Genomic DNA, 21,013 nt, shown 5'->3' on the forward strand with positions numbered 1-21,013 from the left:
AGCCATCAGCAGATAAACAATACTCTCTCAAGAAGGCTCTCAGGAAGTCAGTCTAACGGGAGGTTAGGCCAGATGAATCCTAGAATCTCTTCCAACTCTACCATTTTTGACTCCACACCTCCTGAATGTTGTTTAGTTTAAACTAGCCTTGTATTTTCTCAGATAGCCATCATGAGAGAATCTGTGTTACTTTTTATAAGGTGCCATTCAAAAGACAAGAGGCAGAACTTCACCACCAAATGAGAGTGGTGATCCCTTCAAAGCAACCACCTGAGACAGCTGCATTCTTATTCCAGAGCTGATAGTTCTCAAAAACATCACCAAAACTCTTGTAGGATGCCTGCAGAGTCCCTTTCTGATTCATATACAATACAGCCTCACTGTTTAGTAGCCATGTCTACACTGCTGGTGAACACAAACCAGCCTACTCATTTGGTACAGTTCTGGCCCTCAGTGGGAGTCCAACAGTAACCCAAATAAGATTCATTTCTAACCAAAATCTATTTAGCTTGATCATCTGTCTTAATTAAGCCCTGCTCCCAATGACATCAGGATGATTTCAAAAACCTAATTCATCCATGGACATATAAAAATTTGACATTAGATACAAATTAATATTACATTAATTAGGCTCTTAAATGCTCACAAAATGTAAAATCAGTTTGAACAAAGGCAGCATGACCGGAATAAGAACTTAACTTCCAAGTTTATTGCTTTGAGGGACTGTATACAACCTATTTTGCTGTTGTTGTTGCTCTTTTTTAAAAGTGTATTATGTTCTAAGCAAACTTCATGTGTTGGGTTCCGTTACAAAGACCTCAAAAACTAGTACTATAGATCTTTTTCCTTTTCCATATTCCTTTGAATCCTTAAAGCTGGCTATTGTCTTCTTTTCAAATAAATATCCAAGGTACTTTAAAAAGTTAAAAAAAAAAAAACTATAAATAATTTAAACAACAGAAAAGTTTTTCAAACCCAAGACACTGTTCACATTAGTATGGTTTTATAAGTCGCACTGTTTGAATGCAAGCTGAATACATTATAACATTTGGGATCAATGTCTCTTTTCCTTACTAAAGTCCTAATCTATTTCTGCAACTCTCAGCCATAAGATTTTCAATCTCCCTACACATTTTTATCCTCTAATTTAAAAAATACTTTAACTTTCTGAATTAAAAAGGCAAAAATCTTACTTTAGAGTCCCCTAAATATATCTATTAATTTTTAAACATTGAGGATGATTCCAGAACTAAACATTATCACCACGGTGAGAATTTTAGTGGAAGTTAGTTGGGCATCAGTTGGCTTGTTGTCTTGGTAGTGAGTATCTATGTAATAAATAGTCATCCACTTTTCTCCTTTTGTATTTTAACAGAATGCCTGGTACCCAGTAAATAAAGTTAAGAACCTGTTAAGAACTGCAGTGAAGATTTTGTTCTTTACAGATTGCAGCAAGTCTGAGTTGAGGAAGCTCTGACAGATGCAAAAGGTACACCTGTTGCAGGTGCACATACAGCGTAACCGGGCATGGCTGCGAAAACACACAGAAGGACAGGAGTTGAGTTCTTACTTACAAATATGGCACAAGTCAGAGAGTGCCAACTTAAAAAAAAAAAAGACTTAGGCATAAGCAACACTAAGGAAAAGGACAGTGCGGGGCATGCTAAAGTTGTGCAGAATTCCACGTTTACAAAAAAATATAATCAACAGCAATAGCTCCCTCCTCCCTCCCTATAGAAAATCTGAGGAAAATCAGCTAACACGTTTGCTTCTTTTTTGGAGGGGGGATAGAATTATTAGTACAAGGGTTTTAGTGGAATAAATATGCACAGCAATAGATGGCACCCTCATCTAAATCAATAAAAGAAAAACTGAGTAAGCCATAGCATCCACTGAAAGGTCAGAGTTGGCTAGCATTGAAATAACCACCCCCTCCTCCTCCCTCAGATTACACATGCCTGAAAACCAGGAAGGAGAATAGTGACAAATACACAAAAGAGTCAAAAGACGAGTATGTATATTCAACCTGAGGAGATATGAACATCGTCTTTAATCCATCAAGCACCATGGCTCCCCGAGGAAATCAAAGTGCTTCATATATTTCTACTTGAACCCAAAATATGGGGTTAATTTTCATCTGCTACCAGCAGCTAAGTATCTGCTAACATAGCAGCTAAGTATGATAACATGAAACTGTGGGTAAGGGTGTAAAAATCAATAATGGATCCAATTGATCTTAGATACAAAATTTAGGGAGGCTTTCTGACTCCTTTCTGGTTGAGTGAGTTGTACTAGTTGGTATAGGCACGTGGAGCCATTTCACCTCCACTTTAAAGACCAAAGTAGGGGGTCTCCAATGACTGCTCAGTGGTCAGAGCCACTCAGACAGACAAGGCCATCACACCACCCCTCAAGAGGTACTGGCGCAGAACCCACTCAGAAGAGCGCCACTTGATGAATCGGTTATATCCTTTCCTGTAACACCTGAACATTTTTCAGAGGCTTCTCTAAAGAAGTCCTTCTCAAAGCACTGGCTCAAACTGACTTGGCTTAGCTTGTGAAATCTGATGAGACCACAGCACACGGTGGCATGATTGTGGAGATTAGCAGCATCCCAATAATGCCTAATTCTCAACATGAAGAAAAACAAGAATTAATTTTTCAAAAGGCTCTTATAGGCTAGAGATACTCCATTTTAAAATTTGACTTGTGATGATGAACATAGCACTGGTACTAAGTCACTGCCAGCTGTCATACTGGAATCCATCTGTTATTCTATAATTGAATCTGACTCTTCAACATACACAGGCTCCGCCCACCAAAAAGGAGGGATGCAAAGTATGCTTAGCAACAGGGAGATGCTTCATGAGAAGTAGTTTCAGATTAACCATATAAACAAGTGTCCATGTATGTACATTTATCATATACACACGTGCACACACACACACACACACTCACAAATATTGCAGTAAAATTTTAAAAACACAGTTGCAATTATTTACAAGATTAAGATAGTGCATTTACATAGTGAAAAAAAAAAAGACACCATAGTATACAGTTAGGCAGTAAGACTGACCAAGCAGTGCGTTTCTGGATAATTACTAATTACGGTGAAAGAGATCTGGTCATCTACAAGAAAATGTCAACAAAATCCCACAGAAGCCATAAGGAAAAAGTAACTTACAAAGGAAGCCATAAAGAAAAAGTAACTTACAAAGCAGTTTTTAGAAAGACCCAGATTTTTCTCAAATTCTCTATTCTATCAGTGCTGCCCATGTCTCGGTAGAGTCTGTCTTTGTAATGATCCTCTCTGTAGATAACATACACGAGAGTTTTAAAGCAAAGGTAAACAGAAATAAGGTTTTGCTTATCTAATAGTAATAGGAATGACTTCTCTTCCAATACAAATAGAACTTCAAGGGTTTGCTGCATTTTTTAAAAGTATTAGTTAATGGAATAGCAATAAAGTTAACTCTGCTTTGAAAAATCTGTACAGATTAACACGCTTTTTGAAAAACCTCAGCTTCTAGCAATTTTTGAGTATTACTCTATTATGCTGTAGTTTTCATAAGAAAAAAATAACTTGGAGAATAACATAATAATAAATGAAATAAACTATGAAGTTCTGAGAAACGCACTGCCTGAAAAACTACCTTGTCACAGAACAGAATTTATACGAACACAGTACTTGAGGAGAATGCCATTAAGAGCCATGCAATTTTAAGGCAGTTAGTAAACTACAAAGATGACCACAGTTATGTGCTTGTGCATATGCATGTATAAATATATAATAAATGTACATAAAACTTGTGGCTCATAACACTCAATGTAAAACATTTTTATAGAGGGAATTCCAATTACAACTGCTTTTAACAGCACTAACAAAAGATGTTATATCCTGAATTCAAACATACCCATAATTTAAACAGAGATTCATAAATGATTTTAGAATCCTTCACATACTCAAAGTCAATTGATCAGCAGAAAAAAAAAACATAAAAATGAAATTTTTGTTCATATGAAAATGCTTTATTAGCATGATGTCAATCCCACTTTATGGCAGTAAGACTAATTTTTTAAATGCGGAGTGAGGGGCTGAGTTTTACTGTACTATCTTATTAAGATAGTTACAGCCTACTCAAAAATATTCAAATATTGTCAGATTATGTATACTTTATATAATTATATTCATACAATTTTATTCTGGTATTCAAACTAAACTTGCATTTACTCAAACTTGTCCCTTCTCATTACAAAGTCTCTGTTGCTGAACAACTTCTCTGTGACAGAGAGTCCACCCTCATGGCTAACAATGACATGCAATGCTACCACGAACCACGCAACATGAAAATGACGGCCGAGCAAGTACTTACGGGTACATGGCCATCGTTGTCAATTTAACAAAGATATCTTTGCTGGGTGCATCAGCAGTATTGCAAGTGAAGGCTTGTGGCGGAGGCATTTTGTGTTTCCTGCAGAAATCAGTAGGTGAAATACTATACTCTTGTTTAACTTCATGTAGGTCTGACTTTGCAGCTACGATTAAGCAAGGTATTCTGCTGTCCATAAAGTGTTGCTATAGAATAAAAAGTGAAATCAAAATCTGATGACAAGCTCAAAAATTACTAAATTTCATTCAACGGGCACTGAAATTTTTCTCTAGATAGGCAATCATCAACAGTTTCAGGGAGAAAGTAAATGAAGAGGCAAGGACTGGCAGATGTCTAGGTCACTGACGTAATAAGACCAGGGCCACTTTTCTAATGCAGATAATGATACAAACCTATAACAATTCTTCAAATTCACTGTAATTAAAAAAAAATTTTTTTTTAAGATCTAATACTTTGAAATAGAAAGAAATCCACCTAATTTCTTCTATCCTAAAACACACTATTTTCATTTTTTTATATTACCTCTAGTCCTTAGGGCTTCCCTGGTAGCCCAGGACAGTAAAGAATCTGCCTGCAATGCAGGAAACCTGGGGTCGATTCTTAGACTGGGAAGATTCCCTGGAGAAGGGCATGGCTACCCACTCCAGTATTCTTGCCTGGAGAATTCCATGGATAAAGGAGCCTGGCAGGCTACACTTTCTAGTCCTTAAGCACATGCATATATATATATATATATATATATATATATATATATATACACACACACACACACACACACATTCACACACACACACAGATATTTACATAGTGGCAGTCTTGCTGGATATTACTATTGAAAATACTGTATTTTCCATGTTTTCAGAATTCAAAACCATTATTTTTAATGACTATATAAATTTCACAGGATTATTTTATCTCAATTTGGTAAACTACCTTCCTACTGTTAGATATGTGGATTATTTCCAGGTTTTTGCTATTAAAAACAATCCTAGAGGAAATTCCTTTGTACATTTAGTTTTTTTACTCTTACTGAATCTTGTTGACAATCTCAAAGTAACTTACAACTTTTGAAGCCTCATGTTTATCTCCTTGCTCTATTAATCTTCTTGGTATAATTGGCCATATGTAAACCATGTGCATTTCTAAGAACTATCACTAATGCAGAGGTTCCTAACCAGGGACGCACATCAGAATCACTCGTGGAAAAAAGTATTTTTAAAAATACAGATGTCTGGGACTGTACCACCTCAGAATGAAACCAGAACCTTTAGGGATAGGATGTATCTATCTTTAAAAAGCTCCACAGGTAATTTTCTTGCATTTCCTTGGTTAGAAAGCACATTACAATTCCATTAAACTCCTTACAAAGTTAAACTCAGTTATAGGCCAAAATTGAAACAAACCTTAAAAATCCTGGCACAGTATTCAAAGGATTTAGGGTTACTGACATCATATACCAGGCACACAACATCACAAAGGATCTCAGCCTCAGTCAAAAATTCCGATTCTGAGATATCATGCAACTTGGAAAAAGAAAAAGACAGTGAGAAACATAAGTATCATAACACTGATGCAAAATTAAAGTCATGAAGTTTTATTACTTGCTTAATTTGACTTAATTTAAAAATACTAGTTAAGCATAATTTTCCAGACTCATTAGAAGTAAGACACAGAGATAAACAAGTAGCTTTCTGATTTTTGTAGATGAAAAATGGTGACTAAGGTCCTATAGAAACTAACATTTACTGAGTGACTAAAGTGTGCTGGGCAGGCCCTTTACATGCATTCTCTACCTAGTAAAGATAACAAACAGGTTACAGAGATTAGGTCAACTGCCAAAGATAACTCAAACCAAAATATGAATTCAGATGATTCCCAATGGGAAGCCCAGGTGGCGCAGCGGTAAATAATCAGCCTGCTAAGCAGGAGACCTGGGTTCACCCGGGGTCGGGAAGGAGAAGGAAACGATAACCCACACCAGTATTCTTGCCTGGAAATTCCATAGACAGAGAAGCCTGATGGGCTATAGTCCATGGGGTGGCACAGTTGGACATGACTGGGCACGTACACACGACTCCCAGGTGGTGTTTCTTTCTGCCACACCACTCTTCCTCCCCACCAATCAAAAGCACAAAGCGAAGGATGGTACACTAAGGTTGTCACTGACCACAGATAAACTACCACACACCTGCACTAAAGCCTTCAAACTCATTTCTAGTCAATAGTAAAGGGTGTAATTTTTAAAAATATAAATGAAAGAAAGACCAAGTGGACTGAATTTTTTTTTTTTTACTTTTTTATGGTGGTATTACATACAATTAACCGCACAAATAGATAAATTTTTACCTGTATCTACAACCATGTAATCACCACACAGATTTAAGAGAACTAAAATTAAATCTAATGACTAAGTCAGGTAGAAAAATAAAGTCACACAAAAGCCATTAAATTAAATCCAATTATGTTCTCAAAGAGTCATTTTAAAAATGTACCCAATAATTAATAATCTTTATATGCCAGAAAATTTCTTACCAACAAGTATTTCTCTTGTCCATAGACATAAACAGTGTTAATCGCATAGTACGATTTATGATCATCACGAATTTTCTTCTGCCTCTGAAAACAACCAAAAATCTCAGTATTTACAGTAAGAAATCACAGTAACTAGTTTTCATCAGCACATGTACTTTGTGTATATGTGTGGGTGTGTTACCAAAAAAAGGACATTCTTCCCTATGCTATATATTATTTATCAGTACAAAGAGCATATTGATTTTGTTTCTTAGTTCTTAGGCTCTAAAATAAGAGATGCATTTGTTCTGCAGAAAGGGAAAGCAGTAGCTGACAAGGAAGTAAACTGTATTCACCGAGCCACCTGCTGGCAGTTCTCATTACACTATGATTTGGCCTGCTATTTCACCTGAAAATATGTCAACCTCTTTACTCAAGGCAGTAGTCACAATCAGATATCAGCAATGTAGAGTGCTACATTTACTTCATGCCAAGCCCTGTGTCTGATACTTTCATATGTGTATTTATTTAATCTCCATCTAAACGTTAAAAAAAGACACCATCAAATGATGGCTAACACCAATGAAGCAAAGATAAAGCTAGTTCAAAGAGATTACTGTTGCATTTTAGTTGTACTTTACTATTATACCTATATATCATCTAAAAAGGTTAATGGTTATGAAAAATTATATAAACACATGACTATAAGAATCTACTGAGTAAAGTTCTAACTTTCTGAGCTCTCACCATTAAGTTTCTTCCAAGAAGAGCCTGAAGAACTCCACTTTTCCCACAGTTTTTCATCCCAATTACATTACATCGGAATACGTTTCTTTGAGTTTGTTTTTTCTGAAGGTCTATCTTTTTATCTCTTGTTACTAAAAAGGAAAATAAAAAGCTAATTATGTACCACGTACACTCACTGAGCCTTTACTTCACCTTCTGCAAAATATGATACTGCTATTTATTATTTTTATGAAGCATTTGATCAATAAACAAACTGTATGATAGCCAACCTGTATGAAAAATGAAGTACAGAAGATAATACAGAAGGGCCACTCTAGTGAAAAAGGTGCATTTCTGAAAGTCAGTTGTAAATTTCTAGCAATCACATATTCATTTTATCATAAAATAAGTAGTACCTTTACATAAGAAAACAATATTCCCAAAAGGAACGAAAATTACAATGAAGGTAGCACACACTACATCCCATCTTTTTTTCTATCACTGTCGTAACAAATGATAAACTGAAAGATGCCACCTCAAAACGTGACCCTCTTGGGTCTGTAAACAGAAAGGTGATAGGCACTCCAGATTTCCAAGGTAAATCTGTAAAAGAGGCAATGCTGAAAACAATCCTGTATCAGCAGAGCAACGGGCATCTTTCTTGAGGGAAAGAGACCTCCTTAAGCTGCACCCAAAGATTTGATTACAAGAAAGCTCACCAGAGACACTATTTATAGTAGCAAAAAACTGAAAATGATTAAAAAACACAAAATTATGGAATAGTTCAGTAAGTTATAGACTACCCATACGATGATACGTTATATAATATTAAAGATATATAAAATACACATCGATAATAGAAATATGTCCACAATATTTTGTTGAGTGAAAGAACCTCATGCTGGCTAATTCCTTATTCTTTGGTGCTGAAGTAAATACTGTCTAATTGGTTAAGTATTTTAAAGGGTACTTGCTCTGTCAATTTCTCACAGGTTGTCTTCTTATAACAAGGCTTCCTGGAAGATACGTGCCTATTTTTTCCCACCAATTAGGATATAAAAACTTCTTGAAATGATCAGTTCCCTAATTTATTATTTCATATTACATCTATATATATATTTTAAGTGTAGTACATTGTTCAGCAAGAATACCTGTTTAACATTACAAGATCTGTAAAAAATTTATTAATGTGGTAAAAGGTTATAAAACTGAGATGTACAATCAGTTCAATATGAGGATCATGCGTTAATACCCATCGTTTTTATTATTTAAAGAAAATTAAAACACAAGATGGACTGTAAATACTTTTAATGTCTATAGCCTTCCCTAATTTTCATCCATGAAGTTACCCTCAGGGGTAGACCAGAAGTAAAACCTTTACTCTTTCTTTCTTGATAAATAAGAAATCAAGCATTTCAATTCAAAAGAGATTATCAAATCGTGGGCAAACAAGAGTATAAACGGGAAGACTAATGAAGATGCATTTATTTTCACTCTTTTTACATATGAAACTCGAAACTTGAAAAAAATATCTAACTAAAGAGGATTTACACACTTACCTGTGATGGCTGAAGCCTGAGATTCTTGTTCAGTCAATATTGAATAGCCTAGATAACCCAAATACTCCAGGCACCGCTGTACATCTAAATAGGTCGTGAGCCTAGGAAAAAGTTGAAAACGCGAGAAGTTTCTAAAAGACTATCTATTTTAAAAAATCACAACAGCTCAAATAGCTTTAACACCAGACCCAGATGATTTTTGTCAGACTGCTTTAATTCCCCACATGCCCAACCATGGCTCTTCCTACAGTGACATCCTTAGGGCAGAGAAGAAAGGGGACCACCACGTAAGGGGTGGAGGAGGCTCCTGTACCTACTCCATCGGCCTGGAAAGAGCAAAGCCACACAGATGAGCAGTGAGCACCAAGAGCACCCAGTGCTCTAGGTAAAATCTACAGCACAGATATTTTATGTTATCTGCTTCCCAAGTTACACCCTGTACTGCAAATACTGGCTAGTTAAGGATTTAATTCTGAAAGGGCTTGCAAAAGGTGCAAAACTGAAAGGTTGAAAGGCACTTGAAATTAGTTGGCCTGTCTTAGGAGATGAAAAAGAACAGAGCCTGGTGTTGAGAAAGTTATTCTCACCAAGGTTAAAGTATTAAATCATTATGCACAAGCAGAGGATTTTCCTATCGCCCTAGACAATAGGTCAACTTTGCTGTATCTAGACTGTAGACACCCTCACTAAGCCCAAGAGTGCATTCAAAGCAAACAACAATCCCTCAAAGTGTCTTCCACGTCAAGTAAAATACGCTCTCCCCACATTCCAAAAAATACGGGTTTCCCAGGTGGTGCTAATGGTTAAGAACCATCTGCCAATGCAGGAGATATAAGAGACGCAGGTTTGATCCAAGTCAGGAAGATTCCCTACAGGAAGGCATGGCAACCCACTCCAGTATTCTTGCTTGGAGAATCCCATGAACAGAGGAGCCTGGCAGGCTACAGCCCATAGGGTCACAAAGAGCTGGACATGGCTAAAGTGACTTAGCACATACATATTCCAAAAATAAAATAATTGTGCAATAACAGTGATGATTCCTATTCCCTTTATCAAAAAAGTATTAAAACACAACACTGCAAATCAACTATACTCCAATAAAATTGTTTTTAAAGTATTAATGTTTAGTTCCATTTTGATACTGTTTCCCTGTACATAATCCAAAAGCAAGCACATCCCTTCCTGATAAATTTATAAACATTTATAGTTCATCTTAGAGATAGCAGTGGCAGTATATTAATAAATTCTGCTCACAGGCAGCTAAGATGGAAGCATTTCATAACATCTGACAAATTCACAAAATAACGCATGTAATGCACCCCAATTTCAAAGCAGCTGTAACTCTAAAGGAAAGAAATGAGCTCTATACTCACGTCCACTGGGAAAGGAATCCCTGGTAGGTTATCCAGCCTTTTTCATTTGTACAAACTGTGTTATTCACATCTGGCCCCCAAGGTATGTAAGGGAAAACTTTAAACAAATCCTTAAGCTCATCAGGTGACAGAGCACAGTCTCTATCCTGAAGATACACAAGGAAGTACACATAATGTTTAGATATCTAAGAGGATAATTCCCAAACACAAGAGCCTCCTAATCTTGTAAAGCTATGCTTCCAAAAACTAACCCATGAAAATAAATTTTACATTTTATCAAGAAAACTCCTTGCATGTATGTACGGAAACCTATGCAAGAATCTATCAGAAACTAGACTTTTTCATCTTGAGAAAACAATAAAGTAAATAAGAAAAAGTATTTTTACTAGTTTTAAGAGCTTTTGAATAATTTTTGGCTATGAGACATGAGCGGGGCTAGTGGTAAAGAATACGTTTGCCGATGCAGGAGGCATAAGAGACGTGAGTTTGATCCCTGGGTCAGGAAAATCCCCTGAAGAAGGAAATGGCAACCCATTCCAGTATTCTTGCCTAGAGAACCACTTGGACAGAGAAGCCTAGTGGGCTGGAGTCCACAGGGTCGCAAAAAGCCACACATGACTGAAGCGACTTAGCACACATGACATGAGCACCCAATAGCTCAGGGAACAGAGCTACATTATTCACAGAAAAACATTTTATCATACATCACAGAGAGCTGCAGCTGAAAGCTTACCAAATCATGCTTATCAAAAGTACTTTGGAGAAACAAATATGCATGATGATTTAATTCAGTGGTGCAATCAGGAGGTATTTTTAGCCTGTTGATGAAACAAAAAAGTAAAATAAATCATTAATCAAATATTAAACTTTAATTTGAGAAATGAATATGAAATGGCAACAAGTTCTTTTTGTGAGATGAAAGCACTTACAGAATGGGTTTGCTGCAGCCATTTAGACTTTCCCAGGGGAAGTCACTGCACTGCTATGGTCATCCTCAGAAGAGCCATAATAGTGCTCCTTCCAAGGTGACATATACATTATCTTAACTGTCTGAAGGGCAGGTTGTATTAAAAAATGTACAGACAATACTGATTAAACTCTAATCAGTTTCTAGCAGTTTCTCCTACACACCAATTGTAAGTCAAAATTATGAGCTTTATACAGTATCAACATTGTAATGAGCTGAAAATGATGCAAAGAGATGTTATTTCTCCCTGATTTGATTTCTGACCCACCCTAAATTTGAATCAATAAACATTTATCAAATGCACTGAGATACTGGGGACATGAAAACACGACAGGCTTTCTGCCTCTAAGGAACCACATTCAAGCTTGAGGTGGACCACAAGCAGATAATCTCACCATCTCAACGGAAAGAGGCAACCACTGCGTGGGCGAACTACAGATGCCAGGGGAGCTCCTGAGAAAGCAGACTCCTTGGTCTGGGGATGGGAAGGTGTCAGCACTGCTGAGAGACACTGTACTTGAACTGAGACTTGAAGGATAACAGACATGAGTTGGGTGGAGGGAGAAGGAGGAAGAGTAGAAATACCATGGGCAGAAGCCCAGGGTGGGAAATACTATCTGATCTGTGGACTACAAGTAGTTTAGTATTTACTTCTAGAGTGAAGGCAGAGAGTGAGTCAGAGCAGAACAGATCAGGAATGACCTTCCATACCTGGTTAGGAAGCTTGGGCTTTTACCCTGTCTTGAAGGCAAAGTGACATGGCAAAATCTGTGTTATGTATCTATCAGTATTAATTCTTGCCACAACGTGAAGGACGGGAGTAGAGAGTTTAATAAGGAGACTCAAGACGTGGCTCTAAAGGGGCTATTTTACAAGAAATTAAAGGTAGAGTGCACAAAGAAATTAAAAGAGATTTTAGCGTAAGTCACAAAGCCATAAAAGATGGAGTTTCCTTACTGTCATACTTTACAAAGCAATAAACAACTTCCTACGTTCTGTAGAATTTACCTACCCACATAAATGGCACAGAAAAGAAAGCTTGATAAAAAGGTCTTGGGACAAATGCATTCATTCCATACGTATTTATTGAAAAATCTGGGAAATTACTTAAGCCAAGTTTGAATAACTTTGACAAGGGAAGTTTCAACTAGAACTGATTAATGGACCAGGAATCCAACCACAAAGTATTTTGCTTCCTCGGTGATGGGGAAAGAAAAAATGACAGCTTTTCTGAACCCTTACGTGGAGAGCTAGCAGTACCATGCTAAAATTTAAAAAAAGGAGAACATGAAGATAATGTGCTATTGAAAGAATGAAGAAAAAAGGCAAAAGGATCAAAGGCCTGATCCTGGGAAGTCACCTCCCTGAGAAGCCTCCTTCCCTTGGGTACAGGAGAGGCATCCTACAGTAAGGCAGTCTCCTATTTCAGGATGATGCTGGGTTCATTGCTAAACAGACAGAACTTAAACACATTACTATTTAAAGGAAACTAACCACAGAGAGACTGGTTGCTTAGGAAAAGTACTTTATCCTAAACTGAGAACAGGCTATAAAACTCAGGGAGGACAAAGAAAAATGCTAACCAATATATTTTTGACTCCTTTGATTCCAAAAACAAGTTCATCTAGCTTCTCTTATCTCCTTCCTCAATAAAATGAATTTTAAAATATAACTATATTCTCCATAAGAAGAAGAGCAAGAGGCTGAGCCATGCTATAAATCAGTGGCTCTTAAGTGGGGATCATCTCACTCCCACGGGCACATTTCTGGCTGTCACGACTAGGGGAAGAGGTGTTGTTGGCATCTAAGGATGTGCTAATAAACATCCTGTAAAGCATAGAACAGGCTCTACAATAATGAACTATCTGGTCCAAAATGTCAACAGTGCCGAGGCTGAGAAACCCTGCTATAAACGGCTCTATAAATCTAAATTATTCCCAACTAGCTCAAAGCCTACTACCTACATGCTAAATAAAACTTTAAAATACTGGCAAGTGAAATCAATTAGAAGCCAAAGGTACATACAAGGGGAATAAATATTCGGGTGTCAAATCCAGATCGTCATCATAACCAAATCGTCGAAGCACAGTCCAAGTAGTTTCATGTCTCCCTCTCTGAATAAAAAGTGTATGTAAAAAAAGAAAACCTGAAATAAAATAAATTAGTAAATACAGCTGATGTGCAAATGGGTACAGGGTCACATGGGAGACAAGCACGTAACACACAATGGCAAGAGCTAGACTCACGACCACATGTGTACTAGCTGTTCATACTGCAGGTCAGACCAAGACCAAGTTCACGAGCGTCTCAAAGAGCTGATTTCAGAATCATTCCACATATACACCCAGGTCAACAAAAGGTGGGACTGGATGAAAGGGCCAAAAACACATCCCAAGGTGTATACTGACATCCACAGAGTTATACGATAAAAACAAATAAAACCATTTTCGACATCTGTGTGCTTATTTCTGTAACGAGAAAGTTGGTTTCTGATTTCACTGTGGCTCTATAATATATTTTACTTGGTACTTGGAACATTCGGTACTTGGTAAATTTGATTGGGAGATAAAATGTCTTCCTTAAAAATAATTTCTATTTAGAGGATGCTTATGAGTAATAAGAATTTTAAGATAAATTTGTTTCAGAATTCTTTTATCTTCAAAGGGAACTCTGCACTCTTGAAATCCAATAAATTTCCCTACCTCTAATTTATACTGACGGTAGAGGTAATTATCCCCACTGATGGCCTGCCTCTTCCAACTCTGAAACATCCAGGTTAGATTTTGTTACACTAGTAAACATCTAGATAGCACTATAGACAGTTTCCTGCTGCCAAATTTTTTAAAAGTTTGAAAGGGGGGGAAAAAAGCACCTTTCACCCACCTTTCAGTGTCAATCCACTGTCAGCCACACCATCACTTATATGTTTTCTGACCACATTTTTGACATCTTCCAGAGCTTGAGGGGCTAAGGGAGTGTTGAAACAAATTCTCTGGCAAAAGACATAAAGTTAAAAACAAATCAGCATTAAAGTCACAAATAATACAAATATTAATCCACAGAGCAACATTAAATCAAAAAGTTGCAACCAAAGGAAACAAATTCTGAATTAGGACAGCCTCTACTTTGTATTAAGAAAAGCATGTCAGACCAAGAAGGGCATGTTTTTCCTACCTTCCCCATCTGGTTCCCAAAACACAGAGCTCTTTGTGTAACTATGTTATACAACACCGAGAAGGAAAAATAATTCAGAATTCAGACTTCAAGTCATTCTTAATATACCCATTGTACACTGTGAAATGACACTCTCTCAGAGTCCCCTTAACTCCTAAGCAAAAGAGATTTTAGCCCATAGGTAAAGATTAAATAGCCTGATGTAAAGAGAGATTTTACATGAAAGAGTATGCATGGTTATCAAAATACCATTCGTCATGCCAATAAATTTTTTATAGCTTTTCTCAGCAAAAAAAAAAATCAAGATATACAAATATCTAAAATAAAAGAAAGCTACCTGAAAGAAGTTGAGTTCAGCATCATTGAGGGTACCATCATTATCTTGATCGGATATTTTGAATATACGAGTAAGGGCTTTTATACAGGCTGGTTTCATCTATAAATCATTGAGGAAAAATAAATTGTTTTAATGAAAACAGTTGGGATTTTAAAATATAATTTTCATAAATATATTGAGAATTCTGAATGTTTTCACTGTCAAATACATAACATCAAATATAAACAACATGAAAAATTAACTAAAGCAAAGCCACTTTTATCCTCAAGCCACTTTAAGTAAATGAGACAATATTTACTTGGACCAATATCTGGAATAGTTAAACTCTCCCTTCATGACCACATACCTCTGAAGATGAGCAAAAGAGAAATCCATTTTTAGAAAAAGTCATTCTTCTAGTCATTTAGAAGAGATGCCCTCTCTCATTCCATGAGCTGACTTATAAAACTATAGCAAAGGCTTTTCTCTCTCAACTTCTCTGATTTTTGACCTTCTAGCAGTACTCTTGCCTGGAAAATCCCATGGACAGAGGAGCCTGGTGGGCTGCAGTCCATGGGGTCGCTAAGAGTCGGACACGACTGAGTGACTTCACTTTCACTTTTCACTTTCATGCACTGGAGGACATGGCAACCCACTCCAGTATCCTTGCCTGGAGAATCCCAGGGATGGGAGAGCCTGGTGGGCTGCCGTCTATGGGGTCACACAGAGTCGGACACGACTGAAGCAACTTAGCAGCAGCAGCAGCAGCAGCAGCAAAATAGGACTAAATGTTTCGATCTATAACTTGTGTTTACGTGTGTATGTATCGAAGCTGGGATATAAAATGTACTTCTTCCCAAGAAGATGACAAAACAGCATTGGTTGATGTGCGAAAGTTCTTTCTTTTTCACTACTTGCCTATCATAAGAATTTTATTTTTCAAAAAAAGAACCTTGCCTTTTGTGACTCTGTAAAACTTTTATAAGAAAAGCTGCTGGAAATGTTATTTTGACAATTTTAATTTTAGGATTTATAATGGATAGAACAAATATTTGACTATTTAAAATAAGGCCCACGTGCTTCTAATTTATATAATTGCTATAGGAAAATCATAGTCAACAATTCTGAGAAAATAAAACTTTCAGGGACATTTTTGAACACTGCAAATGTGGAGGGAGATATCTTATGGACATCTGAGTGCGAGAAATGAGACGGTGATGTGAGAAAATGAATACTTGTTAGTTTATTTACTCCCATGATACGGCTATCCAGAGCAAGCAGTAATGAGTTTTGGTCACACTATCATAACAAACCTAAATGCATAAAATAATATTTTAAAAACAGTAAGGAACAATTATCTTCCAAAACATGCACAATTCCTCCTCCTTCTTTACTTTTTTTTGGTTTAAATAGGGGCTCTAGGAGAGCAATTTGATAGAGTAATAAAAACCTGAAATCTAAGATATAAAGACATTAGAAAGAACTGAGAAAAAGAAGTCAAACATCTAGGGAGCATGGTTAGGGATGTCTTTATAAAAAAGTGCTAAATGGACTATAACCTATCACATCCATAATCATGAAAAACATGATTTTTTTTAACATTTTTATTTTGTATTGGGGTATAGCCAATTAACAATTTTGCTAGTAGTTTCAGGAGAACAGCAAAGGGACTCAGCCATACCTATACATGTAATGGATAACTCTTTAAGTAAAAACAAGTTATTGCTTCTGTAAATATGATCCTAATATTAGATATTCAAGCTTACTAAAGATCACATTATATTTTATTTTCTCTTCTTTTAAAAATCTGTTGCATAATAATCTAGATATTTCAAAAAGGAACAACAGGTAGAATGATGCAAAAACCAGAATCTAAAAATAACTTTTTATTTGCAAGTGTTTTTTCCTTGTATCATAAAATGCTATGTTAAAAAAAAGTAACTGAAGAAAAATAAACAGTGATGCATTTTTCATTAAAGCTTGAAATGCATCAGAAGCTAAAGTGCTCTAAGGTATTGGCTCAATATGATATTTAAATATTAACCATCTTAAAATACAACACCAAAAAATGACACTTCTTAAACGCATTAAAAATTACACTTCAATAAAACTTAAAAATGTGTTGTTTAGTTGCTAAGTCATGTTCAACTCTTTTGTGACCTCATCTTTTGTAGCCCACCAGGTTCCTCTGTCCGTGAGATTTTCCAGGCAAGAATACTGGAATGGGGTGCCATTTCCTTCTCCAGGGTATCTTCCTGACCCAGGGATTGAACCCATGTCTCTCGAATTGGCAGGATTCTTTACCACAGAGCCACAAGGCAAGTCCCACCCCTCTCCAAAGGAGACAAATTTTACAGTAATAAAAATAAACTCACTTTGCATGTAAGTAATCTAATCCTTACACAGATCTGTTTCATTATTAAGGTAAGCAGAGGACTCCATGGGTCATACAGAGTCCATCAACCACTGGAAACATCTTACCAGTTCAGGCTTTAATTATCTTGATTTGACCTACCTACCTCAAATCTATGTTAAAAGCTTATGAATGTTATCTAAATAAAAGACTCTATTGTAAGTTTAGACTCAAGGCTTCTACTTGTATAAATCAAGGCATATAGTCTCTAAAAGTTACAGATTCTACCTTAGGAAGGTCTGCCTAAAAAATGACTAACAGATGGTAGTAAGTGTTTATTAGGGAAAGGAGGATTAGCAGATTAGCAGAACTAATAATAGGCCTAAGAAAAAAGTAGCAATTAGAGAACTGAGAAGAAACAGAGGGGATTCAATGTACTGCCAGGCTAAGCTCAGAGGTAAATCTCTATAGAATGAGACGGCCTATTGGACTGCTAGGAAAGTTCCAGAATCTGTATTTTAAACAAGTATTTTAACCTAGTGACTATTACGAGGTGAATTTCGGAAATATTGAATTAAGGGCAAGTTAGAAAGAAACATTTCAGTTAAGAATATAAACCGGGATTAAGGAAGACTAAATCAGGGTCAGATTAAGGGATAACTCAGATTAATATTTATACCAGAGGTCAGCACTTTTATGGTAAAGCAATTAATAAGGACATAATAATAATGTCTAGATAAAGACATAGCAAATACTTTAGGCATTGGTGGCCAATAGGCAAAATCAAGGATATCATGTAGGTACTTACACAGCAAGAAATAACCAAATTTCCACAAAGTTTTTATTAATTAAATTTAAAATATAATAGTAACTGAGTATACCTTTGCTCTATAGGTTTACTAATATTACAGAAGGATAGAATTCTTCTTGGAGGGATAACAACTGGCTTAGTTGGGGTTCAAAGTCAGTGTTCCCTATCTTGTAATAAACTATAATGGAAAATCAGTTCAGTTCAGTTGCTCAGTCATGTCCGACTCTTTGCGACCCTATGGATTATATAATCTGGAGAAGGAAATTATATAATAGAATATAATCTGCAAAAAATCCTACAAAAACAAAAAAGACCACTGTGATACACACCGAAAACTAACCCAGTATTGTAAATCAACTATACTTTAATTTTTAAAAAAGCTAGCTTTCCCTATCATGAAAATCAATTGCAGATATTCAGCTATTAATGCTGATCTGTAATGAGATTTCACGTATTTCATCTTTGAAAATGTCTTTTTGCACAGACGAACAATCCCAATAGTGACACTGATCCATAAACATATAACTTTCTTTGAGCACATTCATCACTTGGAAGGCATTTATAGAATTCTATTTGATTCTTTTCGTGATATTTGCCTGTTAACATGGCATTACACTGCAGATTAATCAGTTCCAACTGAAGGTTGGGTGGAAGCACCTCAACTGCATGGTCAAATGGATTAGGAAATAAAAAAATTTCCTTTGCATGTGCATCGAGGTCCAAAAAAAACTGATGCTGGAATTATAGCTCAGAAAATATATCTGCTTTGCCATCTGAAGATCCACTTTTTTTCTCCTCTGTTTTGGCATATGTGTGTACTGGCAATAAGAAAATAAAATGCTACATGTGGCACATGAGAGGCTGCTGCCAAGTCTGAAGTGTGTCGGTGCAGCTCGCAGGGCGACCAGCAGTGGTGTGATGACAGTCGCCACAGACAAGCTCCACTGCAACCACATGACCGCCCTCACAGCAGGGAAGCGCAGACAGATGCGAGGGGATGAGCTGTGCTGCGACGAAGCTTACCTATGAGCGGTGAAATCTGAAGGCCTCATAAATTTCCCTATATCTCAAAACATTATTCTTTTTGACTTTTCCCCCAATCATTAAAAAATGCAAAATGTATCTTAGCTCACAGGCTATATAAAAGCTGGTGGCAGTCGACAGATGAATGGATAAAGTAGCTGTGGTACATATATATGATGGAATATTACTCAGCCATAAAAATCAATGCTATGACTGACTCATTAGAGTCAGTTCTAATGAGGTGAATGAACCTAGTCTATTATATAGAGTGAAGGAAGTCAGAAAAAGAAAAACAAGTATCATATACTAATGCAATATATGTAATCTAGAAAGATGGTACTGATGAAATTATTTGCAGAGCAGCAATGGAGACACAGACATACAGCACAGATTTATGGACATGGTGGCAGGGAGGAAAGGGTGGGATGGATGGAGAGAATAAGATGGAAATATACATTACCATATGTAAAATAGATAGCTAATGGGAATTTGCTACATGACTCAGGGAACTCAAACCGGGGCTCTGTAACAACCTAGAGAGGCGGGATGGGGAGGGAGGTTCAAGAGCAAGGGGACATATATATATCTATGGCTGATTCATGCTGATGCTTGGCAGAAACCAACATAATTCTGTAAAGCAATTATACTTCAATTAAAAAATAAATTAAAAAAAAAAGCAGGTGACAGGCCAAATTTGGCCCATGGGTCAGTTCTCCAACCATTTACCTATAAATTTTTCCTGAAGAAAATCTTTTCAGGAAGCTTTTTTTCCCCAGCAAACTTCTATTCCTTAAAAGTTCAAAATAACAACAAAAGAAACAAATAACTCAATTAAGAGGTGGATAAAATACTTAAATAGACCTTTCTCCAAAGGAGATACACAAATGGCCAATAAACACATGGAATGACGTTCAGTAGCATTAGCCATCATGGAAACGCAGTTCAAACAATATAAGATACCACTCCCATCTACCAGGATGACTACAAACAAAGGCCAGGGGGAGGATAATAGGTGCTGGCAAAGATGGGGAGAAATTGGGACTTTAATTTTAGTGGTTCCTCAGTATGAGTAAACATAGAATTACCATGTGACCTAGCAATTCCACTGCTAAACAGACATTCAAAACAGGGGTTCAAACTTGTGTGTGAATGTTCTTAGCACTATTCACAACAGCCAAAACGTGGAAGCAACCCAATTATCTACCAACAGTTGAATGGATAAACAAAATATGCTATATCCGTACAATGAAGGGTCATTTGACCATAAAAAGGAATGAAGTACTAGTAACGCTACAACATGGATGTACCTTGGAAACATTATGCTCCGTCAAAGAAGCCAGACACAGAAGACCACATACTGTATGATTCCATTCATATGAAGTGCCCAAAATAGGCAAATTCAGAGAGACAGAGAGTAGACTAGTGGTTGCCGAAGACTAGGGGAAGGGGGAGGAGGGAATGGGAGTTACTGCTAATGGGTACAGGGTTTCTCTGGTGGTGATGAAATGCTCTGAAATCACACAACTTTGTGAATACACTAAAAATCACTGAAAAGAACAAAAAAGTGAATTTTATGGTATGTGAGTTATATCTCAATTTAAAATTTAATTTTAAAAGTCTATGGTGGGAGAAGGCAATGGCACCCCACTCCAGTACTCTTGCCTGGAAAATCCCATGGATGGAGGAGGCTGGTAGGCTGCAGTCCATGGGGTCGCTAAGAGTTGGACATGACTGAGCAACTTCACTTTTCATTTTCATGCATTGGAGAAGGAAATGGCAACCCACTCCGGTGTTCTTGCCTGGAGAATC

General features: G+C 36.7%; 1 protein-coding gene across 4 annotated transcripts in view; it reads right to left on the reverse strand.

Annotated features, from left to right (window-relative positions):
* The window catches only part of RHOT1 (ras homolog family member T1), a 64,481-nt gene that overhangs the window by 13,582 nt on the left and 29,886 nt on the right, over positions 1-21,013 (reverse strand). For 3 of the 4 annotated variants that reach the window (XM_052658916.1, XM_052658914.1, XM_052658917.1), the window contains exons 9-19: positions 15,039-15,137; positions 14,411-14,519; positions 13,553-13,673; positions 11,294-11,378; positions 10,561-10,706; positions 9,188-9,288; positions 7,650-7,780; positions 6,924-7,007; positions 5,795-5,914; positions 4,374-4,576; positions 1,409-1,531 (exon numbers count right to left, since the gene is read on the reverse strand). In XM_052658916.1, the coding sequence (XP_052514876.1) occupies positions 1,409-1,531; positions 4,374-4,576; positions 5,795-5,914; positions 6,924-7,007; positions 7,650-7,780; positions 9,188-9,288; positions 10,561-10,706; positions 11,294-11,378; positions 13,553-13,673; positions 14,411-14,519; positions 15,039-15,137 (1,322 nt within the window). The remainder of the gene's footprint in view (positions 1-1,408; positions 1,532-4,373; positions 4,577-5,794; positions 5,915-6,923; positions 7,008-7,649; positions 7,781-9,187; positions 9,289-10,560; positions 10,707-11,293; positions 11,379-13,552; positions 13,674-14,410; positions 14,520-15,038; positions 15,138-21,013) is intronic. The other variant, XM_052658918.1, reaches the window with a different exon arrangement.

Source organism: Budorcas taxicolor, chromosome 19, assembly GCF_023091745.1.
Source record: "Budorcas taxicolor isolate Tak-1 chromosome 19, Takin1.1, whole genome shotgun sequence".
Taxonomy (NCBI): domain Eukaryota; kingdom Metazoa; phylum Chordata; class Mammalia; order Artiodactyla; family Bovidae; genus Budorcas; species Budorcas taxicolor.